This window comes from Oryctolagus cuniculus, chromosome 7, assembly GCF_964237555.1.
Source record: "Oryctolagus cuniculus chromosome 7, mOryCun1.1, whole genome shotgun sequence".
Taxonomy (NCBI): Eukaryota; Metazoa; Chordata; class Mammalia; order Lagomorpha; family Leporidae; genus Oryctolagus; species Oryctolagus cuniculus.
Window position 1 is genome coordinate 132426469 of NC_091438.1, and position 21181 is coordinate 132447649.

Sequence of the window (21181 nt, forward strand, 5' to 3'; positions counted from 1 at the left end):
GTATGTGTTTGGCACAGTGGAGAAGCCTGCACTCCATGGCAGAGTGCCTGGACCAAGTCTTAGCTCTGCTTTCCATTCCAGTTCCCAGTTAATGAGCACGCTGGGAGGCAGCAGGTGATGGCTCATGTACTTGGGTCCTTACCATCCATGCGGGGGAGTCAGACTGAGTTATAGGCCCCTGACTTTAGCTTGGTTCAGTCCTAGCTGTTGCAGGCATTTGAGCGAGTGAATGCCATCAGCAGATGGCAGAGTTCTTTCTCTTTCTCTCTCTCTCTGTTTCTCTGATTTTTAAATAAATAAAATCTGCTAATGGGAGTGCAGATTGGTACAAATGCTTTGAAGTGCAACTTGGTAATAACTAGCAAAATGAAGATGCACATAGTCCATGACCAACACTTCGCATCTACCAACCATCTTGGTAAAACACCTGCATATGTGTACAAGGAGACATGTACATGAAGGTTCACTGCAGCATCTTTATAACCTCCAAATTTGGAAACAGTGTAAATGTCTATTAATAGTAAACTGTGGTTTATTAATTCAGAGGAATTGAATGAACTGAAACAGTATGCAGGAATCTCAACACTGGTGAATGAAAAAAGCAAGTAAAGGAAGCATACATACTATTTATTTAAAAACAGGACACATAATTGGAGCCGACTGTGGCACAGTGGGTAAAGCCACCAACTGCAGTACCAGCATCCCATACTAGTTCAAGTCCTGGCTGCTCCATTTCCAATCCAGTGCCCTGCTAATGTGCCTGGGAAAGCACTGGAAGATGGCCGAGGCCCTTGTGCCCCTGCACCCACATGGGAGACTGGGAAGAAGTTCTAGGCTCCTGGCTTCAGATCAGCTCCGGCCATTGCAGCCATTTGGGGAGTGAACCAACAGATGGAAAATCTCTCTCTCTCTCTCTGCCTTTCTGTAACTGCCTTTCAAATAAAATAAATAAAATTTTTTTTAAAAAAAAGGACACATAAAATAATGCATATATTGCTTAGGGAGATATATGTGTTAAAAGTATGAAGATATGGGAATGAGAACTCTAAACTCAAAAGACTGGTTATTTTGAAAAGTAGAAGGGGAATAGCAGGGCTTCAGTTCTGATTACTTCTTAAAAATTTTTTGTTTATTTATTTGAAGGGCAGAGTTACAGAGAGGCAGGCAGAGAAAGAGAGAGAGAGGTCTTCCATCCAATGGTTCACTCTCTAAAGAGCCACAATGGCCAGAGCTGCACTGATTCAAAGCCAGGAGCCAGGAGCTTCTTCCGGATCTCCCACAGGGGTTCAGGGGCCCAAGGACTTGGGCCATCTTCCACTGCTTTCCCAGGCCACAGCAGAGAGCTGGATCGGAAGTGGAGCAGCCAAGACTTGAACCAGTGCCCACGTGGGATGCCGGCAGGCACTGCAGGCGGTGGCTTTACCTGCTACACCACAGCACTGGCCCCCAAAATAATTTTTAAAGGGTTATTTATTTATTTAAAAGGCAGAACGACAGAGAGAGGGAGACAGACAGACATATTCTATCCTCTGATTTACTCCCCAAATGCCTGCAACAGCCAAGGCTGGTCAGGTAGAAGCCAAGAGCTAGGAACTCCATCCTGGTCTCCCACATCATAGCAGAGGCCCAAGTCCTTGGGGCCATCTTCTGCTGCTTTCCCTGGCACATTAGCATGGAGGTGGATTGAAAGCTAAGCCAGCGACTTGAACTGGCACTCTGAAATGGAACATTGGTGGTACACAATGCCAGCCTTGTCTCCTTTCTTAACATAGGTGGAAGCATAGAAATTTGGTAAGATGTTCTGAACTTCTTAATAAAAGTTCAAGAAGATTGCTAAAGACCACTAGATTCGGTGAGAAGGAATCCTGTGGTAATTTCTATTGCAGGAGTTTTCATGAAATGGCTATTACAAGAAATTAGGATACACGAGTTAAAAACACAATGAGAACTGAAGCTGAGATTGTAAATGAACATTGTCAAAAAGTGGAAATAGAGTGAGAGAAAATTAAAGATTAGCACAATGTCATGAAAAGAGATCTGTTTTGTGTGGAGAGACCATATACACTGATTGCTTAGAGAATGGAGCTTTAGACATAGAGACTTTCTCCACTGGAGAAAATCAAGTTTAAACTTAAAGAGGACAAGATATCTTTTCCCTCTGACCGCACAGAGACATCTGCAGGGGCTCAGTGAAGAAAAGGGGTAACTGGAAAGGGTGATATCAGGATGAAGGCAGGTCCCATCCAGCAGCCTGAGCCTTCTCCCCAGGCTGGGAAGGCCTGAGCACTCCGCCCTCACAGTAAAAGGCACCACCTGCCTTGGTCTCACCTGAACTGGGATCTCCTAGGTCTTCTCTCTCTGCCATCCATGGCTCTTCTCCTTTCTCCAACTGGGAAATCACGCTTGGTTTGGAAAGCTGATATCCTGCTTATGAGTAAGGAAACAGCAGGAATGTTCATGCTTATGTTTAAGAACCATCCCCCGAACTTAGCTCCAGCCTTCCAGTTATTCAGGGTCTCAGAAAGCGGAGTAAAGTTGTTGCCCAAGGAAGGAGAATCAGATGTGCCCTGGCTTGATTTTCAAGGGAATAAGATGTCTCTAATATAGAACCCAAGGCCAGGCTCCCAGGAATCGCAACACGAGTAATGTAGAATAGGTGCCTCCCCAGCAGTGGGTAGATTTCTTGGATAGACAGCCCATCCTTACCCACGGACACCAGGTTCCTGTAGTTCTCCAGCATCACCTCTCGATACAGGTTCTGGTGAACAGGGGCCAGCTGCCCCCACTCTTCCTGGGAGAAGTCAACAGATACATCCTTGAAGCTCAGTGGTTCCTAGAATATCAAACACACTGCTTTTCAGTCAGAGACTACCTCCATCAAGTCAAAGGACTTCTGACAGTATCCTCAGCTCTAAGACTCTGAACTAGCTTCACCAGGACCTTCCTTCTCTGATCTTCATTATGGATAATTAAATCTATAAGACAGTCATACATGCCTCAGGAAAAAACTAAGCAGGATAGGGGAGCAGGGAGATCCACAGTGAGGGTAGGGATGATTTTTTACGTAGGTGGTTGTCGAAGGCCTCCCTCAAAGCGTGACATGTGACTGGAGACATGAAGTCGGTGAACGTGAGAGTCCTGTGGCAATCAGGAAGGAGCATTCCATGCAGGTGCCAAGGACCTACTCTGAAGGTGTCCTGGGCTCCTCTGAGGAGCAGGCAGGTGGACAGTATGGTTGCAGGTCAGTTAGGGAAGGGCAAAGAAGATGAGATCAGAGAGGAGGAATGAGGGCAGGGTTTGCCAGAAGTGCTTTCTCCCCCCAGTAGCTATCATCACAAAGAACAGCTTTCGTCACATTCTTTTTGAGCATGAATTCTAGAGCTCAGAAAAAAGTTTAATCACCTAAAACTGTAGTCTAACCCCTTCCTCGATCAAATACTGAAAAGAGAAAAGAGCAAGACTTGGCAGTGGTGGGGCAGGGCACTTGTAACCAGGCTAGTTAGAAGTAAATGCAATCAAACTGACGCTGCATCGCAGGCAGAGCTCAGCCACAGCTCCAGGAAGAACATGAGCAATTAGTCCCTCAGTCTCACTTTAACCACCAGACAGAGGAAAGGGCTTAGGGTCTCTTGGAAATAGAACAAAACAAAACAAAACCATATATACATACAAGTATGTGTATATCTATACTTCATTCTCCACTGTTTTTTATATATGATATATGAACTAGACAATGAAAAAGGAGAAAAGTGTAGCCTATAACCAAGAAAAGAAAACCAATACAAGCAGAACTGAAGGTGACCAAGTCATTGGAATTAGCAGATAAGAAATCTAAAGTAACTATTTATTTTTTATTATTTATTTTTTGACAGGCAGAGTTAGACAGTGAGAGAGACAGAGAGAGAGAGAGTTATAGACAGTTAGAGAGAGACAGAGAGAAAGATCTTCCTTCCGTTGGTTCACTCCCCTAATGGCCACCACGGCCAGCACTGCGCTGATCCGAAGCCAGGAGCCAGGTGCTTCCTCCCGGTCTCCCATGCAGGTGCAGGGCCCAAGCACTTGGGTCATCCTCGTTGCCCTCCCAGGCCATAGCAGAGAGCTGGACTGGAAGAGGAGAAACCGGGACTAGTACCCGGCGCCCCAACCGGGACTAGAACCCAGTGTGCTGGCACCACAGGCAGAGGATTAGCCAAGTGAGCCACGGCGCTGGCCTAAAGTAACTATTAAAATACACATTAAAGGATTTACAATACAATATGGATCAAATGTGCAAAAGATGGGGGTCACTGAGGAGAGGTATAGAAATGCTAAAAAAATAACTAAGTGAAAATTCTGCAAAATTCATTGGATGGGATTAAAGCAGATTAGATCCTGATGAAGACAAGATTAGTAAAACTTAAGCTAGACCAACAAATATTACTCAAACTGGAGCAGCAGAGAAACGAGGCTGTGGGAGAATATCAAAGGTACCTAATATATGAGAATAATACTATCTCAGAAGAAAGGAGCAAGTACTGTGGCATAGTGAGCTGCCACCTGCAACACCAACATCGCACATGGGCACCAGTTCACGTTCCGGCTGCTCCATTTCCAATCCAGCTACCTGCTAATGACCTGGGGAAAGCAACAGAAGATGGCCTAAGTATTTTGGTCCCTACCACTCATGTGGGAGACCCAGATGAAGCTCCTGGTTCCCGGTTTTGGCTTAGCCCAATGCTAGCTGTTGCGGCCAACTGGGGAATGAACCAATGGATGGAAAATCTCTGTCTCTCCCTCTCTCTGTAACTCCAACTTTCAAATAAATAAATAAATCTTTAAAAAAAGGAGAAAAGAATGAGCAGAAAAAAATTTGAAGAAATAATGGCTAAAACTTTTCTAAACTGATAGAAAAATAAAATGAATCATAGATCCAAAAAGCTCAGCAAATCCCAAAATGGATAAACTCAAAGAAAACCATACTTATCATAGTCAAAATGAAGATAAAAGACATCATAAAAGGAGACAAAAGAAGGTAGGAAAAGAGGAACAAAACAACAAACAAAACTTGGCATGAATCGATGACACAATAACTGGGTTCCTGTCACCCACAAGGGAGACCTGGATTGAGTTTCCAGCTCCCAACTTTGACTTCCTGGCTATTGCAGACATTTGGGGAGTGCACCAGCAGATGGAGAACTGTCTGTCTCTCAAATTAAAAAAAAAAATACATTTTGTGATTGCTAGAGCAACACTGAAAACACATCAGGGAAGTATGGTTTAAAAGTCATTAGAGGGGGCCAGCACTGTGGTGTAGCAGGGTTAATGCCCTGGCCTGAAGCACCGGCATCCTATATGGGCGCTGGTTCAAGACCGGGCTGCTCCACTCCCCATCTAGCTCTCTGCTATGGCCTGGGAAAGCAGTGGAAGATGGACCAAGTCCTTGGGCCCTTGCACCCATGTGGGAGACCTGGAAGAAGCTCCAGTATCCTGACTTCAGATCAGCACAGCTCTGGCCGTTGCGGCCAATTGGGGAGTGAACCATCGGATGGAAGACCTCTCTCTCTCTGCCTCTCCTCTCTCTGTGTAACTCTGACTTTCAAGTAAAATAAATAAATCTTTAAAAAAAATAATTAGAGGACAGAAAATAGAATTCCAAAAAATGGTTCAATGGAAAGAAAGAAAGAAGAGGACAAACAAAGAGCAAATAGGACAAATAGCAAACAAAGGGGAACACATACTTACACAGCATTACATCAATGATCCCTTTCACTATAAATGGACTAAGCAAGCAAGACTTTTTTTTTTTTTTTTTTTTAAGATTTATTTATTTACTTGAAAGGCAGAGTTACAGAGAGGCAGAAAGATGTCTTCCATCCACTGGTTCACTCCCCAGATGGCTGCAATAGCCAGAGCTGTGTTGATCCAAAGCCAGGAGCCTCCTCCGGGCCTCCCACACAGGGCAGGGGCCCAAGGACTCAGGCCATCCTCCACTACTTTCCCAGGCCACAGCAGAGAGCTGGATTGGAAGTGGAGCAGCTGGGGCTTGAACTGATGCCCATGTGGGATGCCAGTACTACAGGGAACAGCTTTACGGCTATGCCATACCGCTGGCCCCATCAGTTAACATTTAACAAGGTCACACTTTAGATGAAGAAAGCCACACCATGTAAATAATAATTAAAAGAATTAAAAGAGATATACTGAATCAGACAAAGGGGACTTCAGGAAAAGGAATATTACTAGGCAAAAAGAGGGACATTCCCTAATGATAAGAGCAGCACCTCATCAAAAAGACAACAATCCTAAGTGATTATGCATCTGATGGCAAAAGTTTAAAATAAGAAAAGCAGAATCGACAGAACTAAAGCAAGAAATAAGCAAAAACCTCAATAATCAGAGATGTTAACACTCCTCTCTCAGTAACTGATATGCCAATAGACAAAAATTCAAGGATATTAGCACCCTGCTAAAGTGCCTGGAAAAGCAGAAAAGATGGCCCAAGTACATGGGTCCCTGCTACCCACGTGGAAGACCCACATGGAGTTCCAGGCTCCTGGTTTCAGCCTTGCCCAGCTCCAACCACTGTGGTCATTTAGGGAATAAACCAGTAGATGAAAAAATCTCTCTTTCTCTCTCACTCTGTGTATCTGTCTCTCCTCTATCACTCTGTCTTTTAAATAAATATTTTTTAAAAATCCCATCAGTTTTTGATAAGTGTTGGGAAGTGAGAGGTTCCAGATATGGGGGATGTAGAGACAAGATAATCTTCAAATAATAAGACTAGTAGCATTACTTCTCCCATATTACTGTAAATTAATCTGGAATGTATTTTAATTCTACAAGTCAGATATCAGCCCCTGAACTTCTCAATTAAGGAAACTGAGATTGCAAATAGCTTAAAAAAAAAAAACAAAAAAAACAAAAAAAAACCTGCCCCAGGTCACTTGAGCAAGATGAGAGAAAATCAAATCCTGTTATTACCTTCCCCCAGAACCCAAGTTCTTTTCACTTAAAATTCTTCTGTCCTCCAGTAACATTATCTTTAAAATTCTTTCTTTTACGTTTATTCTGTAATGTCCCCTCTATGTCATCTGTGTCTCCAGCAGTCCGGGTAAGACGCCCCTACTTCTGCCACCCTATTATAACTGCCTCGGACAGGGCTCCTGCCTTCTCTGCCCAGCCGGTCTAATGTGTCTCTGTGCCAACTGACCACTTCTCCTCTCACTTCTGTGGCTACGACTTGACCTCTGCTGCCCAGCTGTGATAGGGTCACCTGTCAAAGATCACAGGCTACCTGTGCGTCTCTAAGAGCATCCGAATGTTCTCACCCATTTGCATTCTGAGTATTTTACTGACCTTTGTCTTAGATCCTAAGTGGCACCTACTGGTTTTGGGGCGGATTAGAATTTTATCACTGATTTTGCTTTCTCTACAGAAATTATCTCAGTATTAGATCTAGATGTTGGTGAGAAACAAGTTACAAGGAGAGAAGCCACTACAAGTAGGAAATTGCCACCATGGAAACCCAATTTTCTCTACTACAATAACTTGAATTAAGTGCCCTAGGTCAAATTTGTTAGTCTCAAACTCCTCTCCCACACAAAAGACAGGTTATAATCTTAAATTCTGAGAAGTAATGTTAAAAACAACAAAAAAAAAAAAAGAAAGAAAGAGAGAAAACTCCAACCCACCTGTGATTCTGCTGCCAGGAACCCAGGGGTCACTTCAGCCTCTAAGCATTCTTCCTGGGCCTCTTCAGTGTCCTGAGACAGCGGAGCTGGCGAGGGGAAAGAGCCATGAGGTCTGCCTCTCCCCATGTCCCCCAGACAGAATGCAGATCCAGGGAGCGCGGCTCTTCCTCTACCACACTCACACAGAGAGGGCCACTGAGGACCCAAGAGTGGCCCAAAGCCTCCTGATGAGGAGGACCTGCAGCACGGACTCTTGGCACTTAATATTTCCCAGCGGTCGAAGCTGCTCCCAAACCACTGGCCCATCAGGCCACCCCTTTGTTCAAAGCATGGACAAGAAAGAAAAATCCAAACATTTTACCATGGGATTCAAAGGCACTCTATGACCTGCCCTAAGCATATTTTTTTAACACTGCTTACCTCTAAACTACCATCCTTTATCCATGCGACATACCCACCCATCACACTCTTCACCCTGTTGGACTAAATACTTCCCATTCTCTAAATCATTCTGCAAGGTATCCATTTTTGTATCCTTTCCCAAAACCTAGAAAAAAACTAACACATTCTAGGCCCAATTCAACAACATCTGGCTTGTGAAAATTGTTTAGATACAGACAGTCAGAAGAAGTTCCCACTCCTGTACATTCCCCAAGAACTTTGCTAAGGCTGTCCTTCCACTATTTTAATCTGTGTCTATCTTCATCAGTTAGTAATCAGGGAATTATTATTTTCATCTGTCAGGATGTTTAGCCAAGGGTTAGGCATTTGGCAGAGGTTAAGATGCCACTCTGGACAACTACATCTCATATCAGGGTGCCTAGTTCAGATCCCGGCTCCTCCATTTCTGACCCAGCTTTCTGCTTACGTGCACCTTAGGAAGCTGCAAATGATGGTTAAAGTAGTGAGGTCCCTGCCAACCACGTGGAAGACCCACATTGAGTTCCAGGCTACTGGCTTTGGCCTAACCCAGCCCTGGCTGTTGTAGGCACTGGGGAGTGAACCAGATGATGGAAGATCGCTCTATGTCTGTCTCTACGTCTCTCATTCTCCCTCTGCCTTTCAAATAAAATGAGAATAAACAAAATTTTCAAATAAAAATGAAACACGCCATCCTCTTCAAAAACAAAAATAACACAATACTGGCTGAATCTTAAGTGTTAAAGGTAGGAATTAAGACAGCACATGACACACATGGATTCCTCTGTCCACCTCTGTACTCTTGACCACATCTCTAAATAAGGGGTGATCTCTCTCTCTCTTTCTTTCCTTCTATCTCTGCCTTTCAAATAACTAAGTAAATATTAAAAAAATTGTTTTAAATAAATAAATAAGGTGTGATCCTGGACATGTTTCCCTGGGAACCCACAGGGTTCAAGGTGAAATGAAGGTAATAAGGCCTGTCATTGCTGTCTCTCTCCTGATGACATGAAAAAGCTGATACTTGAGAAAACGCTGGCTTGGAATAAAAATAACTGGAATTTGTACAGGAAAACCCTTGAAGGACTTAATGGGAAGAAAATTTTGACAGCCTCCCAAACTCCACCTTGTGAGTCACATCCCCACTCTTAGCAGCCACTGATGGGGACATTCTGCATCTGTCTTCCTGTCCTGTGTGAGGACAGATGGGAACAGCATTCGGCACAAGTCACAAGGAGCCTGGGCTGGGATCCCAGTATTTTCTCTCACACCTATGCTTTTCCCAAAAGCCCCAAGCATGAACCCCAAAGACCTTCTTCCCCCAGTTTCCATGCCACGAGACCAGCTCAATGAAGTGTATATCCATCTTTTCACACACAGATGAGACCAGCTTCTTCCCTCATCCTCACCTTCTCCTTCAAACACCGTAGTCACATCCTCCCACAGGGGCGTGCCCTCCTTGGTCTTTTTTGGATGCTGCAACTTCACCCAGGCGCTGGCCTTGGTGGGCAGGGAGATCAGGAGCTGCTGCGGCATGCTGATGCCCGCCTGGGCGGGCCTGCCCGCTCTGCAGAGGACACTGCCGAACCTGGAGGAGAAGCGTCACAGCTGGGTGGTCATCCCCAGGTCACAGTCTCCTGCCCTGACGACTTCCTTGTGTCTGTGTGGCTCCTGGAGGCTGCTGTGAGTCGCACACTTGTGAAAAATGGATTCCTCTCCTAAACAGAGCACTGTTTCCCTGGCAGGCAGCCGGCTGGGTAGGTTTGAGCGCATATTCTTCTAGAGGAGCAAAAGGCAAGAAAGGAGGGACCCAGAAGTGCCTGTCATGTAACAACTCCAGAACCTGCAGAAATACATCGATAAACCACAAAAAAGCCCAAACAGAGACTTGGCCCCATGCAGGAGTAATACAATCAGTGTTCTTGGCTGTCACTGTCTCTCAGTCCCACACACATATGTCAAAGATACACCAACACCCCGAGATGTAGAAACACGGACAGCCCGGGCCTCGACTTCCCTCCTTGTGAGCTGCAGGCATCTTCTGCCTGGGGACAGGGCTAGGAGTTAAAAGGGCAGCTTTTGAAATCAGACAGCCTGGCTGGAGTCCTGGCACCTGCACTCAGAAGTTCTACAGCACTCTGCTCATTTATAATAGTTGTACTTCACGGGGTTGTAACGCTGATTGAGACAACGCTGGGGATACAACATATCCTTAATAAAAATTACAACAAGCCTTTTATTTTAATGCTGTATCATATAATTATCTTTTTAAGTTATTTAAAAGAAAAACAACTAAAGGCTTGAAATTACAGTTCAAGTATCTCAGCGGGCACAGCACTGTGGGGTGAGCACAGGGGGCAGACACAGCATCACCCAGGCGGGTGCTCAGCAGCGGGCAACTTCCTTTGGACCTCCCTGGTGAGAGGCATCCTGGTTTCAAGAAAGGTTAAAGTTGGGGGAGAGGGCGGTGCCTTCAAATGCAGAAAATATACTTCTTAACATATAAGGAGGATCCCTGCAGCGCTGCCAGTAGCAGGCCAATCTGGAAAAGCCCAAATCCACCACCTCCTCCCAGCCGCACTATATGAACAGGTGCCTCTGGGGCTCCGAGAACGGCGCTAGTTCCGTGGAAAGGGAGTCGGCCCAACTTTTGGAAGTCTGGCGGGAGGAAGAGGAGGCTACGTGACTATGCGCGTCCTGGAGCCTTGCAGAAAATGTCCTGTGTATAGAAAAAGTCTCATTGCCGAAGTGCAGAAACTTTGGAATCTGAACTTATCAAACAGCTGGTGACCGAGCAGCTTCCTCGCGAAGACGCTCCGTTCTCAGTGTTCCCAGCCACGCCACCCTCGGACCTACAGACCACAGCCCCACGCGGAGAGGCCCCCACTCACCCGCTGCGCTACGGAGGCAGGCAGGACCAGAGCTGTCAGCCGCAGCGTCTCTTCGGAGGAGGGCTGGGTGCTAACGGATCGTGTCTCTCCCAGCCTTTTATGGACCGATCACCTCTCCACCCAACGCAATCATTCTCCAAAAGTCATGAAGCCCAGAGGGCCATCGGCCTCCGGAGTGGACACGGGTCTTTCACAAAGCGCCATCAAGGGTAGGCCTAGGGCGGTGGGCTTTCCCAGCCACAGCACCGGCGGGGCTGAGCGCCGGCTGGGAAGGCTGCTCAGCACCGGCTCCTGGCGGGGCCGGGCGAGGACACACCTCACTGGCTGATGCTTTAGTGCCGGATCCAGCGGCAGCGGCTAAGTCCACCCCCAGCTTCCGCCTCCTTAGGCCGCAGCCCGACGTCTCCCAGGGCCTCTGCCTCGGGACTGAACCTCCAGGTCTACCGAGCCGCCGGCTGCCCCCCGGCCCAGCTGGGGGGCCCGGCTCCAGCCCACCCCACGCGGTCCCGCTACGGATACGGCCGGGCGCCTGCGCGTCCTACCGCGGGCTCCTCACGCTCGGCTAACGGCTCCGCCCCCAAGAGGCGGCCGCGAAGCCCGCCCTCTCCGGGGACGCAGCGCGCGCCCGAGAACCCGGAAGCCGGAAGCCGGCGGAGCAGCCCCGAGGCCGCGCGCGCCCCCGCTCACCCCCGAGAGCTTCTGGGAGCTGGGGTCCGCGGCCGCCCTGCCGCTGGGGCCTGGGTTTCCTGACGGTGCGCCCCGAGAGACCACGTGGCCGGCCGGCCCTTCCGGGGAGGAAGCCTTGTCTGTCTGTCATTCATTCATTCATTCATTCATCGGGCAGCTCTCTTGTGAACGGCTGTGGTGATCAGCAATAAGCAAAACTCGGTTCTTGTTCTCTTGAAACTTAATTCTAGTGAAATTAGTTGATGATTGTAAGTGGAAAAATAAATACATAAAACCCCTGGCAATGCTGAGAGTCTTAGAAAACAATAAAATTTAAAATAACGGTCTGAAATCGGTACTTTTTAATGTTCTTAAAGGCTGTATTAGTTTGCTAGGGCTGCCGTAAAAAAGGCCGGACTGCGTTGCCTACACAGCGGAAATTTACCTTCTCTGGGCTGTGGAGGCTAGAAATCCAAGAAAAGCGAGGCAGGTTTTGTTTCTCCTCCTGGTGTTCCCGTTTTTAAGATTTTATATTTATTTATTTGAAGAGCAGAGTGACAGTTTTAGTGGGAGATTAAGAGATATCTTCCATTTGCTGGTTCCCTCTCCGAATGTCTGCTCTCCCAATGTGCACAACAGCAGGCGCTGTTGTCTCAGTCAGCGTTACAACCCCGTGAAGTACAGCTATTATAAATGAGCAGAGTGCTGTAGAACTTCTGAGTGCAGGTGCCAGGACTCCAGCCAGGCTGTCTGATTTCAAAAGCTGCCCTTTTAACTCCTAGCCCTGTCCCCAGGCAGAAGATGCCTGCAGCTCACAAGGAGGGAAGTCGAGGCCCAGGCTGTCCATGTTTCTACATCTCGGGGTGTTGGTGTATCTTTGACGGATGTGTGTGGAGCTCCATCCTGGTCTTGCACATGAGTGGCAGAGGCCTAAGCACTTGGGCTGTCATCTACTGTCTTCCCAGGTGCATTAGCAGGAAGCTGGACCAGAAGCAGGGCAGCTGGACTCGGGGCAGACATTGCACTGGCTTAATCCACTGAGCCACAACACCTACCCCCTGATGTTTCTCTATATGTCCAATCCCCCCCCCCAAGGTTTTATTTAAACACAAATAAAATGTGCAGCCTGGCTGTCAAAGAAGAGAAGGGACGGTGGTGTGCAAAAGCTGATGGGACAAGTTACCTTTTTTTTTTTTAACTTTTTTCCCCAAAGAAACCTATTATTTAACAAATACAAACTTTATGCATTCCATAGGTACAGCTTTAGGAATATAGAGATTACACCTACCATACCCCCCAACCCACACTCCCACCCTTCTAGCTCCTCCCTCTCCCTTTCCCAGTCCCATTCTCCACTAAGATCCATTTTTCAATTAACTTTACACACAGAAGACCAATTCTATACTAAGTAAAGAGTTCAACAATTTGCACACACACAAAAAAACTGTTCCAACAGTCGAGACAAGCGCTGTTCAAAGTCATTGCATCTTGAAGTTACTTTCACTTCTGTTTTCTTTTTGACAAACTTAATTAACTTTAAAGAAGCATCTAAGAATGATATATCATTTGTGAGCACTTGGACATAACTATAACTTATGAGACATAAGACTTCCATTTAGGAGGCCGGCGCCGCGGCTCACTAGGCTAATCCTCTGTGGCGCCAGCACCCCGGGTTCTAGTCCCGGTCGGGGCACCGGATTCTGTCCCGGTTTCTCCTCTTCCAGTCCAGCTCTCTGCTAGGAAAGCAGTAAAGGATGGCCCAATGCACCCGCATGGGAGACCTGGACAAAGCTCCTGGCTCCTGGCTTCAGATCGGTGCAGTGCGCTGGCCATAGCGGCCATTTGGGGGCTGAACCAAAGGAAGGAAGACCTTTCTCTCTGTCTCTCTTCTCACTAACTCTGCCTGTCAAAAAAAAAAAAAAAAAAGAGAGAGAGAGAGACTTCCATTTAATACATTAAAAGAAAATAAGTTCAGGAGCCAGGAGCCAGGTGCTTTTCCTGGTCTCCCATGGGGTGCAGGGCCCAAGCACCTGGGCCATCCTCCACTGCACTCCCGGGCCACAGCAGAGGGCTGGCCTGGAAGAGGGGCAACCGGGACAGAATCCGGCGCCCCGACCGGGACTAGAACCCGGTGTGCCGGCGCCGCTAGGCGGAGGATTAGCCTAGTGAGCCGCGGCGCCGGCCCAAAAGAAAATAAGTTCTTGAGAACAAGTTTTATCATTAATTAAGGAAGCACAAAGAAAATAAACAATGGTCGGACACTTAGGCATAACTAAAACTTATGGTACATAAGAATATCCTCCACTTAATACACTAAAATGAAATAAATCTTTAAGAACAAGTTTACTGTTAACTCTCAAAATACAACTCTTTGAGGACAGAGGTCCTGCATGGGAAATTAGTGCACAGTGACTCCTGTTGTTAATTTAATAATTAACACTTATGTATGACATCAGTGATCACCTAAGGCTCTTGACATGAGCTGCCTAGGCTATGGAAGCCTTTTGAATCCACAGACTTGATCAGAATTTAGACAAAGGCATAAGCAAAGTGGAAGTTCTCTCCTCCCTTCAGAGAAAAGTACCTCTTTCTTTGATGACCACTTCTTTCCACTGGGGCCTCACCTCACAGAGGTCCTTCATGTAGGACATTTTTTTTTTTTGCCACAGTGTCTTGGCTTTCCATGCCTGAAATGCTCTGTGGGCTTTTCAGCCAGACCAGAATGCCTTAAGGGCTGATAAATTACCTCTTCTTATAAGGTCACCCATCAGATTGGATTAGTGCATATCCTGATGCTTCATTTTAACCTGATCACCTCTTTGAAGGCCCTTTCTCGGAATACACACCCTGAAGTACAAGGGATTAGGGTTACAACCCAGGAACTTGAGGGCAACAGATCTGAACCTATAACAAGGCATCTAAGATATGGGAATTACTGGACCAAAAGCTAGAAAAGCCAGGATCCAGGGAGTTCCCTGAGGGCATTTACCTAGCTAGAAAATTACCACCTACCTTTTGTAGTTCAATGAAAGAAAAAAAAAACCCACAATGAATGAGGAGTGAAATATAAGACCTTCCTTACAATGACTGGTACCCCAGCAGGATGAATTCGAAGTGGAACAGCTTCAGAGGAATTTTCAGGTTGGATGCAAACTGCCTAACTCAAGAAGCAGACTGAAGGTTGTATCTGTGGTACCATCAGATACCGGCCAAAGCAAATAAAAACCCTCTTTGATGGAAAGTATTAAAATTGTAGTCCCCTAGGCTAATCCTCCGCCTTGCGGCGCCGGCACACCGGGTTCTAGTCCCGGTCGGGGTGCCGCATTCTGTCCCGGTTGCCCCTCTTCCAGGCCAGCTCTCTGCTGTGGCCAGGGAGTGCAGTGGAGGATGGCCCAAGTGCTTGGGCCCTGCACCCCATGGGAGACCAGGATAAGTACCTGGCTCCTGCCATCAGATCAGCAGGGTACACCAGCCGCAGCGCGCTGGCCGCGGCGGCCATTGGAGGGTGAACCAACGGCAAAGGAAGACCTTTCTCTCTGTCTCTCTCTCTCTCACTGTCCACTCTGCCTGTCAAAAAAAAAAAAAAAATTGTAGTCCCTAAATTGTTTCTACATATATGTTTTCATAAATAATGCCAAGTACAGAATTTAAAACAACCAAGTACACAAGAAAATAAGACTTGCTCAGTGAAAGCCGACAGAAATACATACACCAGAAACACACCTGCAAAAAACAATTGATTTTGTAATTAGCAGACCCAAACTATAAAATAATTTATTTTCTTTTTTTAGAGAAATAAAAGATAACTTAGATAATTTTGGCAGCCTCCTGCGGTGGGGGAAGTAAGGCAGGAAGGTAGGAATAGGTGAGCTGGAATTTCTGCCAGCTCTATGTTGTAACTCTACTCCTTTATCTGTTAATATAGTATACCTACTTGCCCATGATGCATCTGTGTCTCATCCAGGACCAGGAAGGAGGAGACACCATGATGCCCACATGGAAATTAAATTCTACATGGAGGGGACATGAACCCCCAGAAAGCCTCACATATGATAAGCTCCACCCCATTTGTATATGTGGTATGTCACTCCCTGTCTCATAAAGAGACCCTCCTTTTGCTCCTTTTTTTTTTTAAGAGTTATTTATTTATTTGAAAGTCAGAGTTACACAGAGAGTAAAGGAGAGAGAGAGAGAGAGAGAGAGAGAGAGAAAGAGAGGTCTTCTATCCGCTGGTTCACTCCCCAGATGGCCACAACAGCCAGAAATGCGCTGATCTGAAGCCAGGAGCCAGGACCTTCTGACCGGGACTCAAACCGGCACCCAAATGGGATGCCAGCACTGCAGGCGGTGGCTTTACTCACTACACCACGGCGCTGGCCCCTCCTTTTGCTCTTGATCATGCTTATGGATCCTTTTCTAGCTTCCTCCCCTACTCTGTCCTCATAGGCAGCTCTCTGGCCCCCTCATGATGGGTATCTCTCTGTATGGGGTGGCCCACACTCATGAATGAATGTATATTCAGTCTTGTTTAAAGCCCGCTTCACTTGTGCACTGTATTTATACCTCTGCTCGGAATTCTTATCTCTTTGGGAGTAAGAACCTTGAATAAAGATTAAGATACCTAGGCCCATAACACCCAGAAACTATAAAAAAAAAAAAAAAGTGATAGAGCAGATGTAAAAAAGAACTAAATAGGAATTCCATGACTCAGAAATACAGTAACAAAATTAAAATTCAGTGGATGGATTATAACTGCATATTAGAAATAACTGAATACTGAATAAATGAAAATGAAAATGGGTCAGAAGAGATAATCTAGAAAGGAGCATTAAGAAAAAAGATTTAGGGGTGCAGGCATTGTGGCACAGTGGGTTAGGCTGCTGATTGCCACACTAGCATCCCATGTCGTAGAGCAGGTTTGAGTCCTGGTTACTCTGCTTCCAATCCAGCAACCTGCTAATATGCCTGAGAAAGCAACAACAAATGGTTCAAATACTTGAGTTCCTGCTAAGCATGTGGGAGACCCAGATGGAATTTCTGGCTCCTGGCCCAGCCTGGCCCAGTCCTGGCTGCTGTAACATTGGGGAAGTGAACCACAGGACAGAAAATCTTTCTCCCTCTCCGTGTCACTCTGCCTTTTAAGGTAAAAAAAAAAAAAAAAAAAAAGAAAAAAAAAAAAAACAAAAGAAGCAAAAGAAGGAATGAAGGAAAGGAAGAAGGAAGGAAAGAAGAAGAAAAATGGGGACAGGCATTGCTACGGTGGTTAAGACACTGCTTGGATGCCTGCAGCCCAGATCAGAGTGCCTGCTTAAATCCCAGTCCAGCTGCCAATTGCATTTTTTTTTTTTTGACAGGCAGAGTGGACAGTGAGAGAGAGAGACAGAGAAAAAGGTCTTCCATTAGCTGTTGGTTCACCCTCCAATGGCTGCCGCGGCCGGCACACTAAGGCTGGCTGATCCGAAGGCAGGAGCCAGGTGCTTCTCCTGGTCTCCCATGGGGTGCAGGGCCCAAGCACCTGGGCCATCCTCCACTGCACTCCCGGCCCACAGCAGAGAGCTGGCCTGGAAGAGGGGTAACTGGGACAGAATGCGGCACCCCGACCGGGACTAGAACCTGGGGTGTCGGCGCCGCAGGCAGAGGATTAGCCTATTGAGCTGTGGCGCCAGCTGCCAATTGCATTTTCCTGCTAATGTGCACACTGGGAGGCAGCAAATGATGGACCAAGTACTTGGGTCTCTGCTGTCCATGCTGGAGACCCAGATTGGGTTCCTGGCTCCTGGCTTTGACCTGGCCCAGTCACGGCTATTGCAGGCATTTGGGAGAGTAAAGCAGTTGATCAGGGTTGATATCTATTTTTCTCTCTCACTTCCTTTTACATAAAATGCAAATAAATAAAATAAATAAAAATTCTTTAAAAAGATGAACTATACAGATATCAGGACAAGAGATATAAGTATACAGTGAAAATGTCTAACAAATTGAAGAGGAGAGAAGCTAGGGCAGAAACAGTATTTAAAGAGATAACTGCTGAGTAACTATGAAAGCAACCAGATCACAGGTATAAAAAAACATATAGGGGTGGGTGCTGAGGCACAGTGGGTTAAGCAGCCACTTGAGATGCCCACATCCCATATTGGAGTACTTGGTTCAAATCCTAGCTATTCTGCTTCCAGTCCAACATCCAGCTCATGTGTATTCTAGGAGGCAACAGGTAATAGCTCAAGTACTTCAGTTCCTGCCACCCATATGGGAGACCTGGATAGAGTTCCAGGCTCCTGGCTTTAGCCTAGCCCATTCCTGACTGTTGTGGGCATTTGGGGAATGAACCAGCATATGAAAGATTCCGTCTCTCTCTGCCTTCCAAATTTGTTCTTTCTTAAAAGATGTATTTCTTTTTTTTTTTTTTTAAATGTGAATGGCAGAGTGACAGAGAAAGGGAGTGTTGGGGGAGAGAGAGAGATCATCCATCTACTGATTCACTCCCCAAGTGTTTGCAACAGCCAGAGCTGGGCCAGGCTGAAGCCAGGAGCCAGGAGCTTCATCTGGCTCTCCACATTGCTTTTCCAGGTACATTAGCGGGGAGCTGTATCAGACACAGAGCAGCCAGGACTTGAACTGGTGCTCACGGGATGCTGGCATCGCAGGCAGCAACTTAACTCACTGCATCATGGTCATGGTGCTGGCCCCACTCTGCTTTTCAAATAAATAAATAAATATTTAAAAAAAAAAAAGATAGCTCACTAGTGGGATAAATAAAAAAGAAATCCATACCTAGCTACATCACAGTAAAACTGCAAAATAATAAAGACAAAATCTTACAAGTGGCTGTGGTTGTTTTAAAATATGTCCACTGTTTCCTCCAGTAGGTGGATATTCACCTTAAAGGTGAGGGCAGACTTTCCTCTAAAGACTAGAATGTGGTGGGAGTGATGGCATACACTTTGCAAAGCTAAGAGCTAAGTCATGAAAGACACTTCTATGCTGCAGACTCTTTGCTTGCTCTGGGGAAAGCCAGCCGAGTCACCAGCATCAGTCTGCTAGTCAAATGGGTGAGCCACTTTGGAAGCCTACACACAGCCCCAGTCATGCCTTCAGGTAACTTCAACCTTAGCTGACATCTTGACTGCTCACCAAGCCAGAACCTTCCATTTAATCGGCTTCTGAATTTTTGTCTCATGAAAACTTGAAAATTTAAAAATGTTTATTTTTTAAGCAATTAAGGTTCAGTGTTATTTAGTAAGCATCAGTCAGTGACCAATAAAATGGCAAGGCCAAACCAAAGCAAACATAACTAACACAGGTAACATATTGACAGCCAACATAATTAGCAGTAATGGAAGCCAAAAGACAATGGAATGAAATTCTCAGATTTGTGAGAAAATAATTGACAACTCAGAATTCAATTCACAGTAAAAAGATGGGGGGTGTGGATTGCTTCAGGAATAAGGGTGAGGGGCCGGTGCTGTGGCTCATCGGGTTAAAGCCCTGGTCTACAGTGCCAGCATCCCATATGGGCTGTCCCACTTCTGACACAGCTTCCTGTTAATGTGCCTGGGAAAGCAGTGAAGTGTGGCTCAAGTGCTTGGGTTCCCACATGAGAGACCAAGAAGCTCCTGGCCTCTGGCTTCAGCCTGGCTCTGGCTCAGTCCTGACTGTTGCAGCCATTTGGGAAATGAACCAGCAGATAGAAGATTCTCTGTCTCTCCTTCTCTCTCTGTAACTCTGCCTTTCAAATAAATAATAAATAAATCTTTTTTTTTTAATTTTTTTTTTTTTTTTTTTTTTTTACTTTTTGACAGGCAGAGTGGACAGTGAGAGAGAGACAGAGAGAGAAAGGTTTTCCTTTTGCCGTTGGTTCACCCTCCAATGGCCGCCGCTGCAGCCGGCGCACCGCGCTGATCCGATGGCAGGAGCCAGGATCCAGGTGCTTTTCCTGGTCTCCCATGGGGTGCAGGGCCCAAGCACCTGGGCCATCCTCCACTGCACTCCCTGGCCATAGCAGAGAGCTGGCCTGGAAGAGGGGCAACCGGGACAGAATCCGGCGCCCCGACCGGGACTAGAACCCGGTGTGCTGGCGCCGCAAGGTGGAGGATTAGCCTATTGAGCCACGGCGCCAGCCCATAAATAAATCTTTACAAAAAATTAAAGGACTTAGCTATTTAGAAAAGAATAAAGGTGAAATATAGATAGTTTCAAACAACCAAAAACAGTCTGCCACCATCAGACTATATTACAGAGAATTCTTAAAATTGAACTTCGGGTAGAAAGAAAATGATTCCAGGCAAAAGGACAAAGATGCAAAATGGAAAGAAGAACAAAGAACACAGAAAATGTATATCTAGATTTGAATGAGCATAATGTGATATAGCACTAAAATCTTAATAATTTGTGAGGTTTTAAAACACAGAATTAAAATACCCAGGAACCACACCACATAGATTAGGAAGAAGGTGAAAGTTAAAGCATTCTGAGCACCTTGGAGAAGGGTAGAAATATTCACTAACACTGAATTGGGATCAGTATAAAATGCTTTTAGCTGGGAGACATATTATTGAATATGAAGATCTATTATAAAGTTATAGTAAAAAGAATGAGGTAGGTATTAGTGCAAGAATAGATAAACTGGGCAAAGAAAGGGAACAGAGTTCAGACACAAAGAACATTATTTATGCCACAGGTGGGGAAAGGAGGATCTTTTTAACAACAGTGCTGGTTCAACTGAATGTTCATATTTACTCATACTTTGTTCTTTTTTGGTCAAGCAGAGTTAGACAGTGAGAGAGAGAGAGAGACAGAGAGAAAGGTCTTCCTTCCCTTGGTTCACCCCCAAAATGGCTGCTACAGCCAGCGCGCTGTGCCCATCCGAAGCCAGGAGCCAGGTGCTTCCTCCTGGCTTCTTCTGTGACCCTTCTCGGGCCACAGGAGAGAACTGGACTGGAAGAGGAGCAACCAGGACAGAATCCGGCGCCCCAACCGGGACTAGAACCTGGGGTGTCGGTGCCGCAGGCGGAGGATTAGCCTAGTGAGCCACGGCGCTGGCCAGCTCATACTTTGTAACATACACAAAAATCAATCCACATGGATTGGTGATCTAGGTAAAACAATACAACATTTTAGAAGAAAGTATGGGGCTAGTGTTATGGTGTAGTAGGTAAAGTCACTGCATGCAATAGTAGTATTACACATGCATGCCAGTTCGTGTCCCGGCTACTCCACTTCCACCTAGCTCCCTGCTAATGAGTTTGGAAAAGCAGTGGAGGACAGCCCATGTTCCTGGGCCCCTGCGTGCACATGAGAGACCCAGATGAGGTTCCTGGATCCTGGCTTCAGCTGACCAGCCCTGGGGGTTGCAGCCATTTGGGGAGTGAACCAGTGGATGGAAAACCTCTCTCTCTCGCTCTCTTTCTCTCTCTCTTTCTTTCTCTGCATTTCAGATAAATAAATCTTAAAATAAAGAGGAAGAAAGTATAATGTTTTTATGAACTTGAAGTAGGCATAGATTTATTACATGGGATAAAAAGTGTTAAACATAAA

At 46.1% G+C, this 21181-nt stretch overlaps 1 protein-coding gene across 12 annotated transcripts in view; it reads right to left on the bottom strand.

The window, feature by feature from the left end:
• The window catches only part of LOC100338575 (zinc finger protein 69 homolog), a 32164-nt gene that overhangs the window by 3940 nt on the left and 7043 nt on the right, over positions 1-21181 (bottom strand). For 2 of the 12 annotated variants that reach the window (XM_070078686.1, XM_070078685.1), the window contains exons 3-6: positions 9500-9869; positions 7671-7756; positions 2707-2833; positions 2329-2427 (exon numbers count right to left, since the gene is read on the bottom strand). In XM_070078686.1, coding sequence (XP_069934787.1) covers positions 2329-2427; positions 2707-2833; positions 7671-7756; positions 9500-9626 — 439 coding nt within the window. In that variant the 5' untranslated portion in view covers positions 9627-9869. Of the gene's footprint in view, positions 1-2328; positions 2428-2706; positions 2834-7670; positions 7757-9499; positions 9934-10981; positions 11948-21181 lie in introns of those variants that run through there. The other 10 variants (XM_008265507.4, XM_008265505.4, XM_008265508.4 and 7 more) reach the window with 10 other exon arrangements.